At 51.8% G+C, this 17,640-nt stretch overlaps 8 protein-coding genes across 8 annotated transcripts; 3 read left to right on the forward strand and 5 right to left on the reverse strand.

Annotated features, from left to right (window-relative positions):
- Positions 1 to 16: 16 nt before the first annotated feature.
- Positions 17 to 1,852, forward strand: N7481_001960 (uncharacterized protein; the record flags this gene model as incomplete). The annotated part of the gene is made up of 5 exons (XM_057261179.1): positions 17 to 166; positions 236 to 378; positions 440 to 521; positions 603 to 996; positions 1,047 to 1,852. 5 exons carry the CDS (start codon positions 17 to 19, stop codon positions 1,850 to 1,852), a joined length of 1,575 nt encoding a protein of 524 aa, XP_057126111.1.
- A 193-nt stretch (positions 1,853 to 2,045) lies between these two features.
- On the reverse strand, positions 2,046 to 4,043 carry N7481_001961 (putative C6 transcription factor; the record flags this gene model as incomplete). The annotated part of the gene is made up of 1 exon (XM_057261180.1): positions 2,046 to 4,043. One exon carries the CDS (start codon positions 4,041 to 4,043, stop codon positions 2,046 to 2,048), a length of 1,998 nt encoding a protein of 665 aa, XP_057126112.1.
- A 176-nt stretch (positions 4,044 to 4,219) lies between these two features.
- Positions 4,220 to 5,048, reverse strand: N7481_001962 (uncharacterized protein; the record flags this gene model as incomplete). The annotated part of the gene is made up of 2 exons (XM_057261181.1): positions 4,220 to 4,476; positions 4,535 to 5,048. The coding sequence occupies 2 exons, from the start codon at positions 5,046 to 5,048 to the stop codon at positions 4,220 to 4,222; spliced, it is 771 nt and encodes a 256-aa protein (XP_057126113.1).
- Positions 5,049 to 6,057: 1,009 nt separating this feature from the next.
- cpa1 (carbamoyl-phosphate synthase (glutamine-hydrolyzing) CPA1) lies at positions 6,058 to 7,412 on the forward strand (the record flags this gene model as incomplete). Its single annotated transcript, XM_057261182.1, has 2 exons — positions 6,058 to 6,484; positions 6,565 to 7,412. 2 exons carry the CDS (start codon positions 6,058 to 6,060, stop codon positions 7,410 to 7,412), a joined length of 1,275 nt encoding a protein of 424 aa, XP_057126114.1.
- Positions 7,413 to 7,588: 176 nt separating this feature from the next.
- On the reverse strand, positions 7,589 to 9,164 carry N7481_001964 (uncharacterized protein; the record flags this gene model as incomplete). The annotated part of the gene is made up of 8 exons (XM_057261183.1): positions 7,589 to 7,796; positions 7,858 to 8,022; positions 8,079 to 8,136; positions 8,190 to 8,445; positions 8,513 to 8,834; positions 8,885 to 8,909; positions 9,052 to 9,080; positions 9,136 to 9,164. The coding sequence occupies 8 exons, from the start codon at positions 9,162 to 9,164 to the stop codon at positions 7,589 to 7,591; spliced, it is 1,092 nt and encodes a 363-aa protein (XP_057126115.1).
- Positions 9,165 to 9,511: 347 nt separating this feature from the next.
- cwc2 (active spliceosome conformation promoter CWC2) lies at positions 9,512 to 11,123 on the forward strand (the record flags this gene model as incomplete). The annotated part of the gene is made up of 8 exons (XM_057261184.1): positions 9,512 to 9,854; positions 9,916 to 10,021; positions 10,082 to 10,134; positions 10,190 to 10,240; positions 10,292 to 10,332; positions 10,385 to 10,452; positions 10,497 to 10,608; positions 10,653 to 11,123. The coding sequence occupies 8 exons, from the start codon at positions 9,512 to 9,514 to the stop codon at positions 11,121 to 11,123; spliced, it is 1,245 nt and encodes a 414-aa protein (XP_057126116.1).
- A 354-nt stretch (positions 11,124 to 11,477) lies between these two features.
- On the reverse strand, positions 11,478 to 16,540 carry cpcC (putative protein kinase (Gcn2); the record flags this gene model as incomplete). Its single annotated transcript, XM_057261185.1, has 7 exons — positions 11,478 to 11,788; positions 11,842 to 12,286; positions 12,342 to 12,766; positions 12,825 to 14,157; positions 14,219 to 15,277; positions 15,330 to 16,259; positions 16,331 to 16,540. The coding sequence occupies 7 exons, from the start codon at positions 16,538 to 16,540 to the stop codon at positions 11,478 to 11,480; spliced, it is 4,713 nt and encodes a 1,570-aa protein (XP_057126117.1).
- Positions 16,541 to 16,962: 422 nt separating this feature from the next.
- On the reverse strand, positions 16,963 to 17,358 carry N7481_001967 (DUF4267 domain-containing protein; the record flags this gene model as incomplete). The annotated part of the gene is made up of 1 exon (XM_057261186.1): positions 16,963 to 17,358. The coding sequence occupies one exon, from the start codon at positions 17,356 to 17,358 to the stop codon at positions 16,963 to 16,965; it is 396 nt and encodes a 131-aa protein (XP_057126118.1).
- Positions 17,359 to 17,640: the final 282 nt, after the last annotated feature.

The raw sequence follows: 17,640 nt of genomic DNA on the forward strand, positions 1-17,640 counted from the left end.
TCCCTCAATAGCCACCATGAAACGGAGAATCACCCTTATTCAGCCCTTGGGCGCCCCGTTCGAGCCAGATCAGGCAGTTCTATCATCTAGAAACCTCGCCATTCGCGACCTGGACGCCGCGCGCCATGATCGCATCACACTGGGTCTCGACGACCTTCCCGAGGAGGTGAGGCAGGACGCTCGAGCTTTACCATGATATGGATGGCTAACACGTTTTCTCTCTATTGTTGCACAGCTCCGGACTGCTCTCGAAAGTTCTCATGAGCTTCACCTCCGCTGGGCGGCGGAGGAGCCCTTCGACGCCATCGCGCCCTTCTCCAGCAGAGTCTCGCCCGGTCTCCATGTGCATTATACCCCTCTGGTTTCTGATCAGCCTTCGTGAGTTGAGCTTAATACACCGCCGATAAATTTAAGACCAAGCTGACTGGGTACCGAACAGCGACGCGCTATGCTCAGTGCTCCGCACCGTGTTCGGGGCGGATGAGGAGGATCGAAACGGGGTAGACTGCACGAGCCCCGAGGTAAATTGCCCTCTTTACTTCTGCCATACTCCAGGATACTGGGTTGGCAAATGCGGGAATAACTCTAATCTCCTCCTATAGAAGACTTTCACCACGCCCCCACTTCGTTCGACGCAATTTGCGACATCGACCTCCCTCCAGTACTACACGCGCCTCCCCTCTCTCCAAACCCTAGTCGGCTTCATTCGGCGCACAATCTGTCATCAACGCCAGGGCGGTTCAAAATGCCATTCTCATGCCGACACTCTTCTCACGGCCGATTCCGTCGATGTTGACTATGACAGCACATCGCATACTTTAGCTATATCGGGGTTCTGGAGCTCCGCTCCTACTGGTGGCTGGATCGAAGACATTGGAAAGCTTGCTGCGGATGACAAGATTGAGATCGGCCTTCTAGGAGTCGAGCCTGGAGCTACCCCTGATGAGCTCAAGGCAGGCGGGTTATTAGGCAGCATTGGAGAAGATAAAAAGCTCAGTATGTGCCAACCTTCCATATGCATAAGCTAGCAAGACTAATTTACGCAGTGCCGACGATGTTCTACTTCCCTTCGCGTCATCACTCGCTCGCCGAAGCCGACACATACAGCATCTCGTTCTCCCAGCCAACAGGGCTTCATCCAGAGATGTCAATCTCCATCCCGCACTCTGCTTTAAAACCACCCCCCGCACCCAAAGACTCCACATGTGCACTGCACACATATCTCACCCTCCCATCCTCAGTGTTCATTGATCAATATCAAGTTGGCACGAATGACCCTCTTTTCCATCAAGAACACAATCTCGTCGCTGTGCGTGCATTTTCCGGTGAAACAGACCTTGAAGCGCCAGAGTGGGCCGTAGATCGCTGGGGCTCGAATTGGCTCCTCGAGCTCGCGACGCCCTCCGGTGATAGTGCTGATCCCTCATCAAACTGGACTTCAACGATCCCTATGCACCTCCGATATCTCGACCCTTCAGAGTCTGGATATCGATCGGCAGCCGTGCCCTGGCCCGTCGTGTTTTGGGCGTGCAGCACGGAAGAAGAGGGGCAGACGGGTAAAAACCCCTTTGACCGAACCAATTTAGGCTACGATAATCACTTCGGGCCGCGGACGATATTCTATCAGCTCCATCCTGCATCGCAACATCTCATTGAGGAATTGGATGTCCCTGTGCTAAAGCTGAAAGATGGCGAAGGTCTCTTCCAGGCTCGGAACATCGAGCTGGGAACAAGTGTCGCCATTGTTCTTGGTTTCTTATGGATAATCTGGCGCTTGGCTCGTGTCATGTGGGAGAGTGGTCTCGGGGCTAACGAGGTGAAGCGGCCCGAGACGCATGAGAAGAAGGAATAAACCCTTCCCTTCTTCCTTTCTATTTCTACCTTTCTTTTTCTTCAAGCGTCAGATATCAGCTTCTCATCATAGCACATTTACGACATGGCGTTCGGATCGATATCATCAGACATGAGCATAGATACAAATAGCCAACCAATCACTAATATATACAGGATCCATCCTTGACACGCCAAGTCACACGTAGACCTGCCTAAATCCCCATCTCAGGAAGCGGCCACGGCACAGTAGTCCCGAGGAACTGTTCCAAATCAAAGTTCTGTAAGGAAGGCATGTCAATCATCAAATCGCCCAACCAAGAAAGGTCCGCATCCGCCGCATCCTGCTGAAGCTGTATCTGCTGTGTAATTTGTCCTTCCGGACGCACATCCTGCTGTAACGAAGCCCCAGCCAGCGTATTACCCCTCGCATGGGTGTTACCATGGCCATTCGTAGCATCATAGCCAATCCCACCTCCAACCCCATAACCAGCAGTGCCCGACACATCCCCAGCAGCAGAGGCATTAGCCCTCAAAACCTCCGCCAACGCCCTCGTATCATCCTCCTTTCTACGCTGATGCAACGCAACAAGCAAATAAGCCGTCGAATAAGCTTCGCGCATAACACCCGTATCATACGCAGCCTGAACCTCCCTCAACGTCATCATCGCATCCGACAGCAACCCCAACGCCGCGCGATTATCAATCGCCAAAAGCGTGCAGACGACCTGGAACGGAACATTGGCAACCTGATGCCAGGGGCACGAGGCGGCGACCATTTTCCGTGCTGCAGTGAGCGCGCGACTCGCGAGGGCGAGGATGCGGTCTTGTAGATCTGCGCGGAGGGGAGCGTAGGGGTTGAGGGCTCTGGCGCGCCGGTAGATGCAGAGCATTAGATTGCATTGAACTAGGATTAGGGATGGTTCGGTGTAGATAGGGCTCAGGACGGAGGTTAGGGCTTTTTCGAGTTCGGGGAGATCTTGTGGTGAGGGGCCTGTTGGGTCTAGGGACTCGGAGAGTGGGAGGAGGTGGAAGAGGTCTGTTCCTGCTCCTGACGATGTTTGTGCTTGGGTTGGGGGCTGGGATGTGGCGCCGTGGAGGACAACGCGAGAACGGCCTAGGTCGAAGGAGATCCAGGTGTTTAGGTGGCGTGCCATGCCGAAGAGGCGTCGACGAGTGTCGAGGTCGGAATTGGGTGATGTGTAGATGCTGTTCTGGTTAGTGTGGTTTCCGGTGGATGAAGTTCCAAGTTCCGTGGTCGTCTCTAGGTCTGAGGCTTCGAGGTGTAAGCCTGCTGCTTCGATTAGATGCATCAATGTGCAACTAGCCATCCATGCAGCATGTGGGGAGGCTGTCATTCGGAGGTAGGCTGTGCGTAGGACCCAGGCTGTTATTGTGTCGATTGAAGGTGGTTTGCCGCATAGGACGGACTTTTCAAGAAAAAGACGTGCGTCTTCAGCGAGTTTGATCTCAATATCCATAATCTCGCGCTGTGAGAAGAGATAGGCGAGGGCTGCAATGCCACAGAGCACAGTTTCAAAGGCCGGATCTGATTCCGCGGATGTTTTATTTGCCCAATGCCGCACTATACGTGATAGCAAGGTCTCTCTGTTCAGAAATGCATAGCACGGGTGGACTTTTTCAAAGTAAATAGCTGCCAACCCCAGCATCTGGGCCTGTGACAGGATTTTGGTGATTGACGCCGCCGTCCCGGACAATGCGTGATCCGGCGATTTCTTTCTCTCGCCGACATTCCATGCAAATAGATGGAGTCGCGGTGCACGAGCAGGATCTATACGCAGCCCAAGCTTGCGGACAAATGAAGCCCCGGAGTTTGCCTCTAAGGACTGACTGGCAGGTTGGGGTTTGAGGTCATCCGGTCGGGAGTCATTAGACTGGGGGCCATTGAGATGAGTGTAGGAGGCGGGTGATATGGCGCTATCCGAAGTACCAGCTCCAATACTCGCAGGATCGGGCCGTGTCCGTGTCTTTGGCCAGCTCTCAGGTTGCTGCTGTCGCTCCTCCGGCGCAGACAGACTGGTCCGATACGCGCTACTGTGCTTCTTGCGGGGTGTGGGGTTAAATTGGCATGGGGTGTCAAGCTGAGTGCAAGTTGTGCATGGCCGATCGCCTGAGCATTTTCTCTTCCGTGACTGGCATAAAAGACAGGCCGCGCGAGAGCGTTTGCGCAGCTTGGAGTTGGAGTCGGCCATTGCTTTGATGGAGAAAGTGGGAGGATCGCCAAGACTCAAGAGTCCGGGGAGATGTTGTCGGCGTCGGCTTGGGCGGAGTTCAAATTGTTGTGGTGCTACAGAGATACACGGGATGGATACACAACTCATCGACATTCCAATACTGATACTAGTATGATTCAAATTCATTTTGGCCCTCATCTCAGCTCATTTTCATTATATCTACGTCCGTCGGGGTAGCCCATGAGATCCGCTAGCTCTTCGAGATTCGGCATCCCTGCCGGGCCAGGCATATACTGCAGGTTATCTCGCTCGCTCGTCCCATTCCACCAGATCTCGTTCTTGTGTAGTGCCTCCGTAATGCGTGGTGCATCAATATACGTGCGGATTTCGACCATCTGTTTGTTATGATCCCACCTAGTCACCCATACATTGACAATATCGAATTGATCACCTGCAACACAATCAGCCTGGAGTGCAGACCAGTGCACACCACACCGCACCACACCTACCAGAGTTCATCACCCCCTTGAACTGAATCTCCTCGACCGACCAAGCACTATTGCACCCGCCGTGAATGGCCTTGGGGTGGATCTCGAACTTGTCGGCGTGGTCATAGAAGAGCACGCTCACCCGACGCAGGGCGTTCACATAGAAATGCAGCAGGTCATGATACCGTCCAGCGATAGGGTGATGGCCGACCACAGTAAATTTGACATCCTTGTTGATCAGTGTGAATAGTTTACTCATGTCTTTCTCGAGGTCCTTGAAGGCATCCCATATGTGCATCTGTGATACAAAGCGACAATGGGTGGAAGGGTTCTCGAACTGGAAGCCCTCGCGGTGGCCCGAATGACCAGGGTCATTAATGAGTCCATCGCCGCTGCAGGGGTCATGCCCATCGGGGTCGACCAGACCTGATCCATCACATTCGGGTTTGTCGAGAGGCTGCTGGGTACTCGTAGCCCGACTGACTGCTGGGGCGGGGATTGCCAGACCCACGATGAGATAGCGGTAGACGATCATGGCGTCACATTACCTCACCCAATTGTCTCGCTGGACCCTCAATGGCTGTCAGCTATCTCGCGGTGAGCAGAAATGTGGGTAAAAGTGGGTTTGTTGTCCTTCGCTATCTTTCCGGCGGCCACTAGTGAGATCAAGGTAATTGCGTTTAGCAATGCGTTCTGTCGGGTTCTGCACGATGCCCGGGCCGAAATTATATCTCTGGGAAGTGGTATTTAAAGGCACCGTATTATTGAGAAATGCACCGTTCTAGACGTGACACGACATTCAAAATACACCGAGTCGAGGCAGTTTGCAAACAGCTACGCGGAGTGCAGAGTACGGAGTACGATACTGCGTAGGTAAAGAGCCGGCGGGTCACCTGAGGCAGCCAGCCACTTCTACTGGCGGTGTGCAACTGCACAGCAATGCAGCTGCAGTTGTACCTGCAACCACAGATCAGTTTTTTGCTCAAATTCTTAATTGAGTTAGTTAGTGCATATGTACTGTAGCTACTTACGGAGTACCGTGTACCACGCATGTGCATACAGATGTACATCGCAATTGGTGAAATGTCATTGGTGACCTGAGTATGCGATGACTCAGCCGGCACCAACCGATATCGGCCCGCTCTTCTGATTGGCCACGCCGGAGTCGGTGAGGCACGTGCCCGCACTGAGTCAAGCGTTCAATTTTCTTTCTTCCCCCAACTTCTTTCTCCTCTCCAGTTTCCATCTTCCTCTCCAAGCCAACTCTAAAACTCCACTCATGTCGACCTGAACTTTTCTTCCCAACCCCCCTCTTCTTTGACTGCTATACCTTCAGTCGCGCTTATGTGTTTGGCACCCTCAATCTTCACCTCCCAGGTATGTTGTTGTCCCTTCCCACGGTTCATCCATGGTTGCTCCGAGTACAATCCAACTAACACAACACCCTTGCTCAGGACTATATCTCGGACCACCTTTGGAAATCCTCAAAGAACTGAATTGACTACCCATAAAACTCGTTCAATTCTTCTCTCTACAATCAAAAAATGTTCACCAACCTCTTTAAGGCCATGCCTGCCCGGGCCGGCGCCTTCGCCTCTATGAAGACGCCCGTCCAGGCTCGCTTTATGGCTACTGTTCGCCAGCGGGCTGCCATGGAGCCTGCTACCTTCACCATTCGTGATGGCCCCATGTTCACCGGCAAGTCGTTCGGTGCTCGCTCCAACATCTCCGGCGAGGCCGTCTTCACCACCTCTCTGGTCGGATACCCCGAGTCTCTGACCGATCCCTCCTACCGCGGCCAGATTCTGGTCTTCACTCAGCCTCTCATCGGTAACTACGGTGTTCCCTCGGCTGAGAAGGACGTCAATGGCCTTCTCAAGTACTTCGAATCCCCCAACCTGCAGGCGGCCGGTGTTGTCGTCGCCGATGTCGCCGAGCAGTACAGCCACTGGACTGCCGTTGAGAGTCTGGGTGAGTGGTGTGCCCGTGAGGGTGTTCCCGCCATCTCTGGTGTCGACACTCGTGCCATCGTCACCTATCTGCGTGAGCAGGGTTCGTCCTGGCCAAGATCACTGTTGGCGAGGAGTACGACGCCAACGAGGACGAGGCTTTCACCGATCCCGAACAGATCCACCTGGTGCGTCAGGTCAGCACCAAGCAGCCTTTCCACATCAGCGCTCCCGATCCCACCTCGCACGTTGCTGTGATCGACTGCGGTGTCAAAGAGAATATCCTGCGGAGTCTGGTTGGCCGTGGCTCTAGTGTCACCGTCTTCCCCTTCGACTACCCCATCCACAAGGTGGCCCACCACTTCGATGGTGTCTTCATCTCCAACGGCCCTGGTGACCCTACCCACTGCCAGGACACTGTCTTCCACCTGCAGCGCCTGATGGAGTCATCCCAGGTCCCCATCTTCGGTATCTGCCTGGGTCACCAGCTACTGGCTCTGGCCGCCGGTGCTAGCACCATCAAGCTCAAGTACGGTAACCGCGCTCACAACATCCCGGCCCTGGACCTGAGCACTGGTCGCTGCCACATCACCAGCCAGAACCACGGTTATGCTGTTGACGCTTCCACCCTGCCCTCGGACTGGAAGCCGTACTTCACCAACCTGAACGATGCTAGCAACGAAGGCATGATTCACAAGTCTCGTCCCATCTTCAGCACCCAGTTCCACCCCGAGGCCAAAGGCGGTCCCCTCGACTCCTCCTACCTCTTCGACATCTACCTCGATAGCGTGCTCAAGTACAAGCACAGCCAGGCCGGTCTGTACCCTCAGCGTGACAGCCGCCCCAGCCCCATGCTGGTCGATCTGCTTGCCAAGGAACGTGTCGGCGTCCAGCCGACCATTGGCATGCAGAACGTGGCCGCCGCCGCTGCCGCTGCTGCCGCCGCATAAATGTCTTAAGGAATTGGTCCGGGGAGTTCTGGTTAGGTTATATTTTGGAATCGGCGACTGCTTTTTATCTTGTTCATATGTTCATAGTTGATCTTGATCGTACATCCAATTTCACATCAATAGACTTGAATCTTTTTCTCAATTCGTAACAACATCTGCCTGAACCTGCAGTTTTTCTATTTCGCTATAATCGACACCACATCCTCGTCGGCCACCATGTGTCCCAATCCCACGCGCTGCGGGACATGACGAGCGCTAGCACCCCATACCAAGGCGTGCTTGAAGGTATCCTTCAATGTGCGGTGAATAGAGTCACACACGTCCTCGATACTCGAGTCCCGACGAACGATCATAGCTTCGCTGAAGTCGGGATCAACTCCCTTTCTGTAGATGAATTAGAAATGTGAGGTTCTCGAAATTAGCGAAAGTAAGATTGGCAACCCACCTCTTCGTGTATAACCGCATCAGTCTTAGTTCCTTCCAGATACGTTCCACGACCTCCTGTACGCCAAGATCGAGCTCACAACTCATGACGGCTGTGTACGGCTCGCGGGCCAGTTGGTCCAAGAACTCCATGCTGATGCCGTCAATTTTGTTGTAAACGTATAAGCTGGCTGGGCGTCAGTATCTGTATTTAAGGAATGAACTAAGGTGGGATGGACATACCAGCGAATATACTTGCGGTGATCCTTCATAATGACATCGATAAAGTCATCGATTGTGGCTGGGATTGTCAGTATGGCTTTGACGTGGGATGTTTCTGGAATCGTGACACACCATTTTCATCCCGCACCAGAATTTCGCAGTTGAGAAGCTTGTAGTCACGCATGACGTTGTAGATCATCTTCTCATCCAGGTACTTCGGCGGTGTTTGGAAGGTAATCTTCATGCCACCGGCATTCTTAATCTTGAGATAGATGTTTGGGGGCTCTTTGTTAAGTCGAATGCCCACTGCATCCAATTCAGCCTCGAGAAGAGCACGCTGCTCGGCACGCTTTGTAGCATCCAGGACCATGAGAACCAAATCACTAGTCTAGCCAGCCATTTGAGAGCCAGGTTAGCAATTGGTTGGCTCTTCCTCAGTATGGGAAATCACGTACCTTGGCTGCGGAGATGACTTGACGTCCACGGCCCTTACCCTCGGAGGCACCCTCAATAATACCAGGCAAATCCAGAATCTGGATCTCGGCGCCGCCGTATTCGAGCACACCAGGGATAGCCGTCAACGTGGTGAAAGAGTAAGCAGCCGCCTCGGACTTGGTCTTGGTGATCTTCGATAGGAAAGTAGACTTTCCGACGGAGGGAAAACCAACCAGCGCAACACGCGCATCACCACTTTTGCTGACATCAAAGCCAGCGCCACCACCAGAGCCTGCACCAGCAGCGGGTTCAAGCAACTGGGCTCGAAGACGGGCCAATTTTCTGCACTCATTAGCTGGATACTCTTCTGCTGGGTAACTATATATACACACCCTTTCAATAGACCCAAATGATACTCTGAAGTTCATCGTATTAGTATAAAGATCCCAGGGGTGGTCACTTGTTTTTTTTTTCGCTCGACATCATACCTGTCGCCTTGTTCTCTGCGGGGCATTGTTAGTGGGGTGTTCAGTGCAATTTTCGGCCAGTATCAACTCACTCTGCGTCCGGCGCATCTCATCCTCAATCCTAGAAAAAGTTTCAGTAAATGAAAATTCACGCAAGACGAAATCGAAGCTCGTACTCTTTGATCTTCTCCGTAATGTTCACCATTGTGACGGTTGTGGAGGCTTTTCGCCTGTTCTCTCACGCGGGGTATATGGTCGCCGCTTTCTGGCGTAAAAAGTGATCTGCCGAGCTGGTGACAGTGATATCAGCCTTTGGACGAATATTCTCCCTTTCGATCCAACCAGATCAATTGCAGGACTTCAATCGCTCGTGATATCAAAAATCCGCAGCGGAAGTTCCAATGCTCGGCGACGCCAAGACAGCCCTTCACCGCCTGCCCAAATCGGGGACTCCCAAACTTTTTGCCGCGCCTGGGGCAACTTGATCTCGATTGAATCGAATCGCCTTGCCTCAGCTTTCCAACGCTGCAAACCTTACAACAAACCCCAGCCATGGCCGATACAGCAGAGCCCGCGCCCGACGCGCTGGTCGCGACCGAGTCCGATCCCACGAATGCGCCAAACGAAGAGCAGCAGCTCGAATCGACCAAGAAAATCAAGAAGATCATCAGAAGGAAGAAGCGTCCTGCGCGCGTTCAAGCAGATCCCTCAGTTGCGAAGGCGGATCCCTCAACACAGTCTGGACTGCAGTGGAACATCTGGTACTCAAAACATGAGGGTGGGCAGAGAGGGGATGAGCAACACAGCTTGAACAAGCCCGCTCCCGGTCGATGCTCGATTGCTAGAGATGCTGGATACACCCGTGCCGATCGGACACCAGGAGCTTTCTTCTGCGGTAGGTTTTCAGTAATAACGCTTCGTCTTTTGCCTGCTCGTTGCTGATATGGCTATTTTAGTTCACTTCGCTCGAGGCGTGTGCCACAAGGGGGCCGATTGCGAATACTTGCACCGCTTGCCTGGAATTCACGATTTGTATCAACCGAATACCGACTGTTTTGGCAGGTGAGTGGATTTTATACCCGGTCTGGAAGGTCTTGCGGGCTCCTTCTAATCTTTTCACAGGGAAAAATTCTCGGATTATCGTGATGATATGGGCGGTGTTGGAAGTTTCCAACGTACGTACAGTTAAATGGCCGAAGCTCTCCAATCGGGTCGCTAACAAATTCACAGGACAGAATCGTGTTCTATACGTTGGAAGAATCCATGTTACGGATGATATCGGTATGGTCTTTTGCGGTCATAGCTATGAATGCTCTTACTAATGTCTTGCAGAGGAGGTGGTGTCTAGGCACTTCAGTGAATGGGGCCAAATTGTTCGTTCCCTCTATCGAAATCAGATACACAGTCTTCTCTAACACATAACAGGAACGATCCCGTGTTTTGACAGGCAGGGGAATAGGCTTCATTACATATTCAAATGGTGAGAATATCCCGTCCAATATCTCTTTATACCAAACATACTAATCTCATTAAACAGAGGCAAATGCCCAATTCGCAAAGGTACGGAAGAATCGTCTCAACATTACTATCAAAGTGATACCCTAACACAGAACGACAGGAAGCCATGCATCAACAGGCTCTTGATCATGGTAAGAAACTCCTAAATTAACATCTCAAATTCCCCCGCTAACAGCATCCAGAGGAAATTTTGAATGTCCGCTGGGCAACAGTCGACCCCAACCCAATGGCACACAAGCGGGAGGCCCGCCGGTTAGAAGAACAAGCCGCCGAGGCCATTCGACGCGCACTCCCAGAGGCATTCGTTGCGGAAATCGAGGGCCGGGACCCCGAGGCCCGAAAGCGGAAGAAGATTGAGGGTAGCTTTGGATTGAACGGATACGACGTGCCCGATGATGTCTGGCACGCGCGGACCCGGCAGCTAGAGGCATCGGCACCTGCGGCCCAACTCGAGGCCCCGGAGCAAGCTCAAATGATTGAAGCCGCACCACCCGCGGCTGAGCCCGCACAGCCGGAGAACGGAATCTTTTCCAGTTCAACTGTGGCAGCCTTGCGTGGACTAGCGGGTGGTAATGTGACGACCCAGGCTGCGCCGAAGAGCTCTGGTCCCTTGGTTGGCTACGGGTCTGATGACGATAGTGACTAGATGTTTGTAGCGCAGCAAGGCTCTGCGTACATACTTGATGCAAAAACAGAACCCACTTTATGTATAATATCAGCGATACCTCAAAAAGATGAAACTATTGCCCTCCCATGCAATCTTCGTTAATATTGGCGTTATTCATAACGGGGTATCTCCCGGACTCGCTAAAACATGACAAGGATGGTAGGTAGAGTGTTGGGGGAGAGGGGAGGGGAGGCGGAAAGCAAGAAGGTATAAACAGGCTAGACCGCCGATACATGAGGTTTTATGCAAGTAGTAAGGAAATTCCAAATATGCACCAGGAAAAAAAAAATCACAGAATAAACTCCTCCCGATGAATTTCACCCCCTGGAGAAATTATCTGTCGCTAGTAGGGCCGAGGTCATAGTACACGCACGAACCGGTGCGGTAGTTGTAGATGAAAGCATTTGTGTAGCCGTCCGCTCCATCGCTCGCGCGAATTTCAGAAGCCAAATCGGCAAGCAAATCGTACACTTGACCGAGATATTTCCGCTCTGTCAGGGGTGCATTTTGGATGACGGTGCGCCAGCTGTCAGGGTCGGAAAGGCGGGTGTCGCGAATGGAGTCGAGGACATCGTCGCGCGTGTCAAGCGCAACGACTGGGGCGTTCGCTGAGTTTTCGGCGATTTCGCGCGCGCTGAAAAGAGCTGTTTCAAGTTAGTAATGGGACTATACAAATGGCGTTGACTTGGGATCATACCGGACTCGACAATATTTCGACGATTGGTCTTTTTGCTTCGATGTTGCGGGACAAGAATGCGTACGTCATTAGCCCTCTCTCTTTCGTTGGTCAGGAATTGATCCTGCTGTCCTGGAAGGCGAGCCTGGCGGGCATCCACATTGCCTTCGCGCTGGTGTCGTGCTTGTACCTCAGATCGAAGCCAGGGTACAAGCTCGGTGTGGCGAATGTCAAACTCTTCTTTGCGGACGAGATTTCGCACTTTAAAGCCACGCTCCTTGCTATCTTGCTTCGCGATCACGATCCAGCGGTGGTTGTTGTCTTTGTACTTTGCAATTAACTCTTCAATGGAAGAGGAATCGACTGCAAGTTCTGCGCTAATACCATTTCCCCAGAGATCTTCGATGAGTTTCACGGCTGTGGTCCGAAGAACTGTTGGGTCAAAGCTTGCGACGAGAACATCGCACTAAGCTTGAGTCAGTAAATTGTACGCTTTTCAAGTTGCTGGGTTGCAAACATACCCTGCGAGTTGTCCAATACAGTTCAGCACCAGATTCGGCATCTTTCGGAGGGGCCTTTGACTTGAGATACTCCCTCATAGACGAGCCCAACTTATCAGAACTAAGATTGAATCCCACTGCGTGAGATTGTGGACGATTTGACAGAGATTTGGGTGCAAACTCTTGAATTAATCGGTCGTAGCGGCCACCTGCAGCGAAGACATCACGGCGTTTGGTGTCGAAAACGCATTGGAAGAGAATACTGCCCCGGTAGAACTTGTCGTGCAAACTGCTCAAGGGGTTGACGAAGACTCTGCGCTGTACACCAAAGCATTGTAGGTATGTCATGAGTACATTCAGCCGGGCGAAGATAGGGGGAAGCCGCTCGGCAAATTCAGTTCCTTCCATGATAACTTGCATCTTGCGCAAGGTTTCCTTGGGAGTGCCTAGAGGGAGTTAGTTAGTCGAAAGGAAGAGACAAAGTTGGTTGACTGCGTAACATACCTCTGAAATCAAATCGAGCAAGATCATCTAACGAAGTCGAGGCAACGCCGATTGCTGGAGAGCGAAGCTCACTTCGAATCTTTTGCATGGTCCATTTGCCGACATTCAACTTGCTGATGACTTCCTTCGCTAGGGGAATCTGGGATGGCGTCATACGGCAGAACTCCATGATAAGTTGAAGAAGATCAGAATGGTTGACTAGGAAGCACATATTCGCTGACCGAAGTGGCGGAAATTCTTCAATGATCTCGTCAAGGACCTTGATCACTTCAGCCTCCTTGAGCGCTAGATCTAAGGTGTTGTACGACACGATATCAAAATCAACTTCCCGGTGCGTGCGAGGCTCACTGCCGTGGGTTGATTCTCTGTAAACGGTACCAAAAGCAAACGTTTTCTCCAGGGATGGATCTTGGCGAGGAATCGCTCGTGCATTTGGTACCGTGAGGTCGAAGGGCAGCTGAAGAAGATTTCCCGACGAATCCAGCAGACGTACTGCACCGGCAGAGTAATGCTGAGACCGCGGGAACAACATCTGTCTCGTCGATTCAACTGCCCCGTGTCGACGGAAAATAGAAGTGAGTTTCTTCTTGACAAGTCCCTGCACAAGAAGCTCATTTGCAGCTGGTACTCCATGAGAGTCCATATCCCACGCAATGTCCTCAAATTTCTTCGGGGATTGCGAAAAAATGGCAGAGAGAATCTTCTTGTAGTCGGGGGAATTTGGATCCGACAGCAAGTGTACGATGGCCCTTCTAAAGGTCTCCTCTTCAACTTGAAGGGGAATCTTACCACTTGCAAGAAGCTCCGACGCAGTCGGTCGCTCGCTTTGCGTATGGCTTAGAAGAGATTCGATAATCTGACCCTGAACAACCTTCTCCGATTGCTGGAAAGTAACCGGGAGTACATGGTTCGTTTCTCGGATCTCCCGCAGCGTTTGATCACGCTCCATACCTGTTGGCAATGGATGACACATTTCGAAGAAAATGACACCTAGTGAGAACATATCAACCTTCTCATTATAGTGTTCCGAGAAGCCGGACTTCATCTCTGGGGCAACATAGTATGTTGTACCCAGGCTGCGCGTAAAATTTCCTTCGAAATCCGCCGCCGCGGACGAACGTACTGCCGTCATAAATTGGCCACTTGTAGCAAGACCAAAATCACCAATTCGGGGATTATTGGCAACATCAATGAAGATATTGTCGGGTTTGAGATCGCGATGGATAATTCCATGGCTATGTATATGGCTCAAACCGTCCAAGATCTGCCGGAAGAGGCGCCAAGAGCGATCAATATCGTCGTAAAGGCCGTTTCTGATCAAATCACGCAGTGTCTAGTAAAGTACCAAGGTTAGTTTGAACCGAGGATGATGGTTATTGTTGTCCTCAACTTACATGTTTCTCACAGTACTCCATCTGAATGTACAGGGTAGTCAGAACAGGTCTTCCGTTGGAACCGGATCGTGTTCCACTGGGCTCGGCGTCTTCTGCACTTCCTGTTTCGTCGAAGGTACGATTATACTCTCCTGTTCCACGATCGGATAGCGTCCCCTCATTATCATCATCACTGTCCGATGCTGCGAACTCAATCTTCGGATATCCACTAGAGCTGATAAAGTCGAGACCACCGGTACTGAATCCTCCATGATCCTGGCTAGCATATGGGTCGCCTTCAGTAGAGGAGATAGCCTCCTCAACATGATTGAAGTCTTCCTCCAGCCAAGCAGTGTAATACCTGACAACATAGGGATGATTCAGACGCGATAGCAGCATAATTTCAGAAAGCGTGTCTTTCAACGACATGGCCGAGGTCTGCGAAATCTTTTTCACGGCGTAGAAACGGCCATCAAGCTTATTTCGAGCCTTCACAACCTGACCAAATCCACCTCGACCCAGATGACCAGCTTCATCAAAGTCTTGGTGATAACGCGAGAAGACAGGTATGGCTCCAAGGGAGTCTAAACGTGGTCGTCTCTGCAGAGAAACCGAATTGGAAGACCGGTCCCGCATAGTCAAAGGTGCGTCTACTCGGAAAAACTCCGAGGGTTGAAGCTGGAAGGCCGTTGGACGTTTCCTAGGGTCAGGCCGGAAAAACTCTCGCAGAAGATCTTGTAACGGTGGGGACAGCCCCAACGATATCATCAGTTGGTTAGCCGATGTGTATCTCAAAAGTACATCTTTGCCGAAGGCCATCTGCAGAAGGACAATTCCAAGATCCCAGACATCAGTCTTCATGGTCGGTGGCGTGTCTTCAGTCAACTCTGGAGGCAGCCAGAGTGGTGACTTGGACGTGGTCAATGAACGTCGTCCACCGGGGGGAGTCTGGTAGAGCCTCTTCCACGCTGGACTGTAGTTTGACAATTGTGCCTCCAGAGGCTGTCCTGCAAAGCATGACACGGCCACAGTGGATATTTCCATGAACAAATCCACTGCGGTGATAAAACTCCAGGGCTTCTAAAAGCTGAATCATCCAACCTCGAAGAGTTTCAGCAGCAACGGTGCCTACAATGTCAAGTAGCTCCAAGAGCGAGCCTTTATTTGCAAATTCCAAGAGCGTAAAGACCGTCCAAGAGTTGTCTGACGAATTGAACTGGGTGATGGGGCGAATTATCTTGAAACCAACAAACTCGATCAGGTTAGGGTGTCGAAGTCGTTTCAAGGCCTCCAACTTGTCCTCACTAGTTCGCATCTGTTCTCGGAACGGAAGGGTGTCAGAGGCTTTCTCCTCCAAGAAAATCTCTTTCAGTACAAGAAGCGGGACGTGGCATCGACCCTCCGAGACGAGAGGTCGCACGGTAAATGTCTTCTTGTCCTGGCCATCTTGTACCAGCGTCTTCCCATGCACTGCACGGAACACCAATAGCTGCTCATCGGTGTCATTAACAGCTAATGGCGGGTCAAAGGAGATTGCGCCGGGGGTAGTTTCCACGAGATCGCCAACATCGCTGGAATCCATGCCGCTAGTTCGGCTCTTCCGTCGCATAATCCGAGCCTTATTCCGTTGTCGCATTTTATCTTGAAGCATCTCCTGCAAGGCACGCTCTTCCTCCGCAGAGGCAGCTTCTTGTTTGCGCAATTCCTCTTGCTTTTCCAACTCGGCCCGCTGGACGGCGGCGGCTTTCTGTTCAATGCGTTCCTCCTCCAGACTGGGGAGATCCTTGTCCTGCTCGCGTGCTTGGGCAACATCTTCCAAAACGTCTTGTATTGAGACTGCCAGCTCATATATCATCTCACTGCCGAGAAGGGTTTTTGGTTTATTGCGAATGATTTCTTGGATTCGCGATTGGGCACCATCGCGAAAGTCGGCGAGGTTTTCTAATGAAAGGTTCGGTACGGTCTTTGGGTAGGTGGCGGGCAATTCGACAAGAAGTACGAGGCGAACGTCCGGATTTGAGGAAGCCCGTAGGTTGAGTTTAAAGGTCAAGTCGGAGGATTGCTGGCGATCAGTGTTAGTGCGGGCCCAACTGGCGGGGAAGGAAGAGTTCAAGATTAACGATTCACACCCACCTGCCATGCTGAACGTCGAGTCTCGACATCTTCGTAATCGTCGCCGTAGATCGAGCGCAGGGCTTCGACCTCGAGTTGGTGGATTTCACGGTAATTGGTAGTTGCAATGATGGGGGATGTTAGAGAAGAGTCGTCGGAAGAGGTTTGCTTTTGGAGATCCTTTTGGTTTTGCTTTTTCTCGCGGGATGCTTTCTTCTGTTTGGGAGGCATCGCGGGGCGTGGCGAAGTCGCCCTACATCCGGGGATTAAGGGACATTATGAGAGAGATGGGGTGATATGGGGTTGGGCCAAGAAGAAAGAGGCGGTTGGGTTCTGGAGATTGTCAGTGTCATTGGGAGGTGGTCTAACAGGCGGTCAGATACGCCCTTGGCCATCGCGGAGTGGAGAAGTATGGAATGGAATGCCTAGAATAGTACAAAGTACTCCATAATGATACAATAACTACGGTGTGTACTCAATTGAATTCAGTACATAACATAATTGCACTCCATTTTTCTTTGGCTTCCCTTTCTTTGATTTCCCTTTACCTGTACCCACGCGAGGTACCATGTAGGAGAAGCGGTCAACTGCTACTACGTTGCCCAATGTGGAGTTACGTACAATTGGCACAAGTACTACTACACAAGCACTACTCATGCACGATCAAAAATACCCAGCAAGAGACTGCCAACTACCGTGATCATCGGCGCGTACCCCCAATGGTTCCACTCGCCTTGCCCGTGGCTCCAACACACCGCGCCATCGCCCGCTGCAACCGCACTGGCCGAGATCAATGTCCATCCCAAGGATTTGGAGGTGCCGCAGAAGGTGGCGGCATAGATGGCCAGTCCCATGAAGATATCCCGGATTCCATACACGGCCATCAGGCTATCCACCAATCGATGATCAGTCGCGTCAGCTGGCGGCGCAAACTCGAAGAATGTCAAGGCGTGGTCGGGACGCAAGATGGCATTAATTCCAAATCCAATAAAAATCGTACCAAAGGCAGTGGCAGCCAGACGGAGAACAGAAGATTGTGAAAGAGCCATGTTCCAAGGTGGTTTGTTTGAGTGGAGTTGGAACTGGGAAGTAACTATAGAGTGGAGTTTTTCCAGTATTGGAGTACAGTATGGGAGTAATCAATGAGCAAGGGGGTTTCAAGGCTAGGGTTCACACAGACATCAGCTTTTATATCTTAGATTGAACCTCGAAAGAAAAGAGTCACCATCCAGGCAACGGCCTACTCAAGGTTTTCTGCGAAGATCTTCTGCCTTGTGCTGACGCCAAGTTCACACTGTGCTGACCTTTGGTGGAGGGTGAGGCAGAGGGTG

The sequence above is a fragment of the Penicillium waksmanii genome, assembly GCF_028829765.1.
Source record: "Penicillium waksmanii strain IBT 27052 chromosome Unknown utg000002l:1.0-3326099.0:1.0-3328782.0, whole genome shotgun sequence".
NCBI classification, from domain to species: Eukaryota; Fungi; Ascomycota; class Eurotiomycetes; order Eurotiales; family Aspergillaceae; genus Penicillium; species Penicillium waksmanii.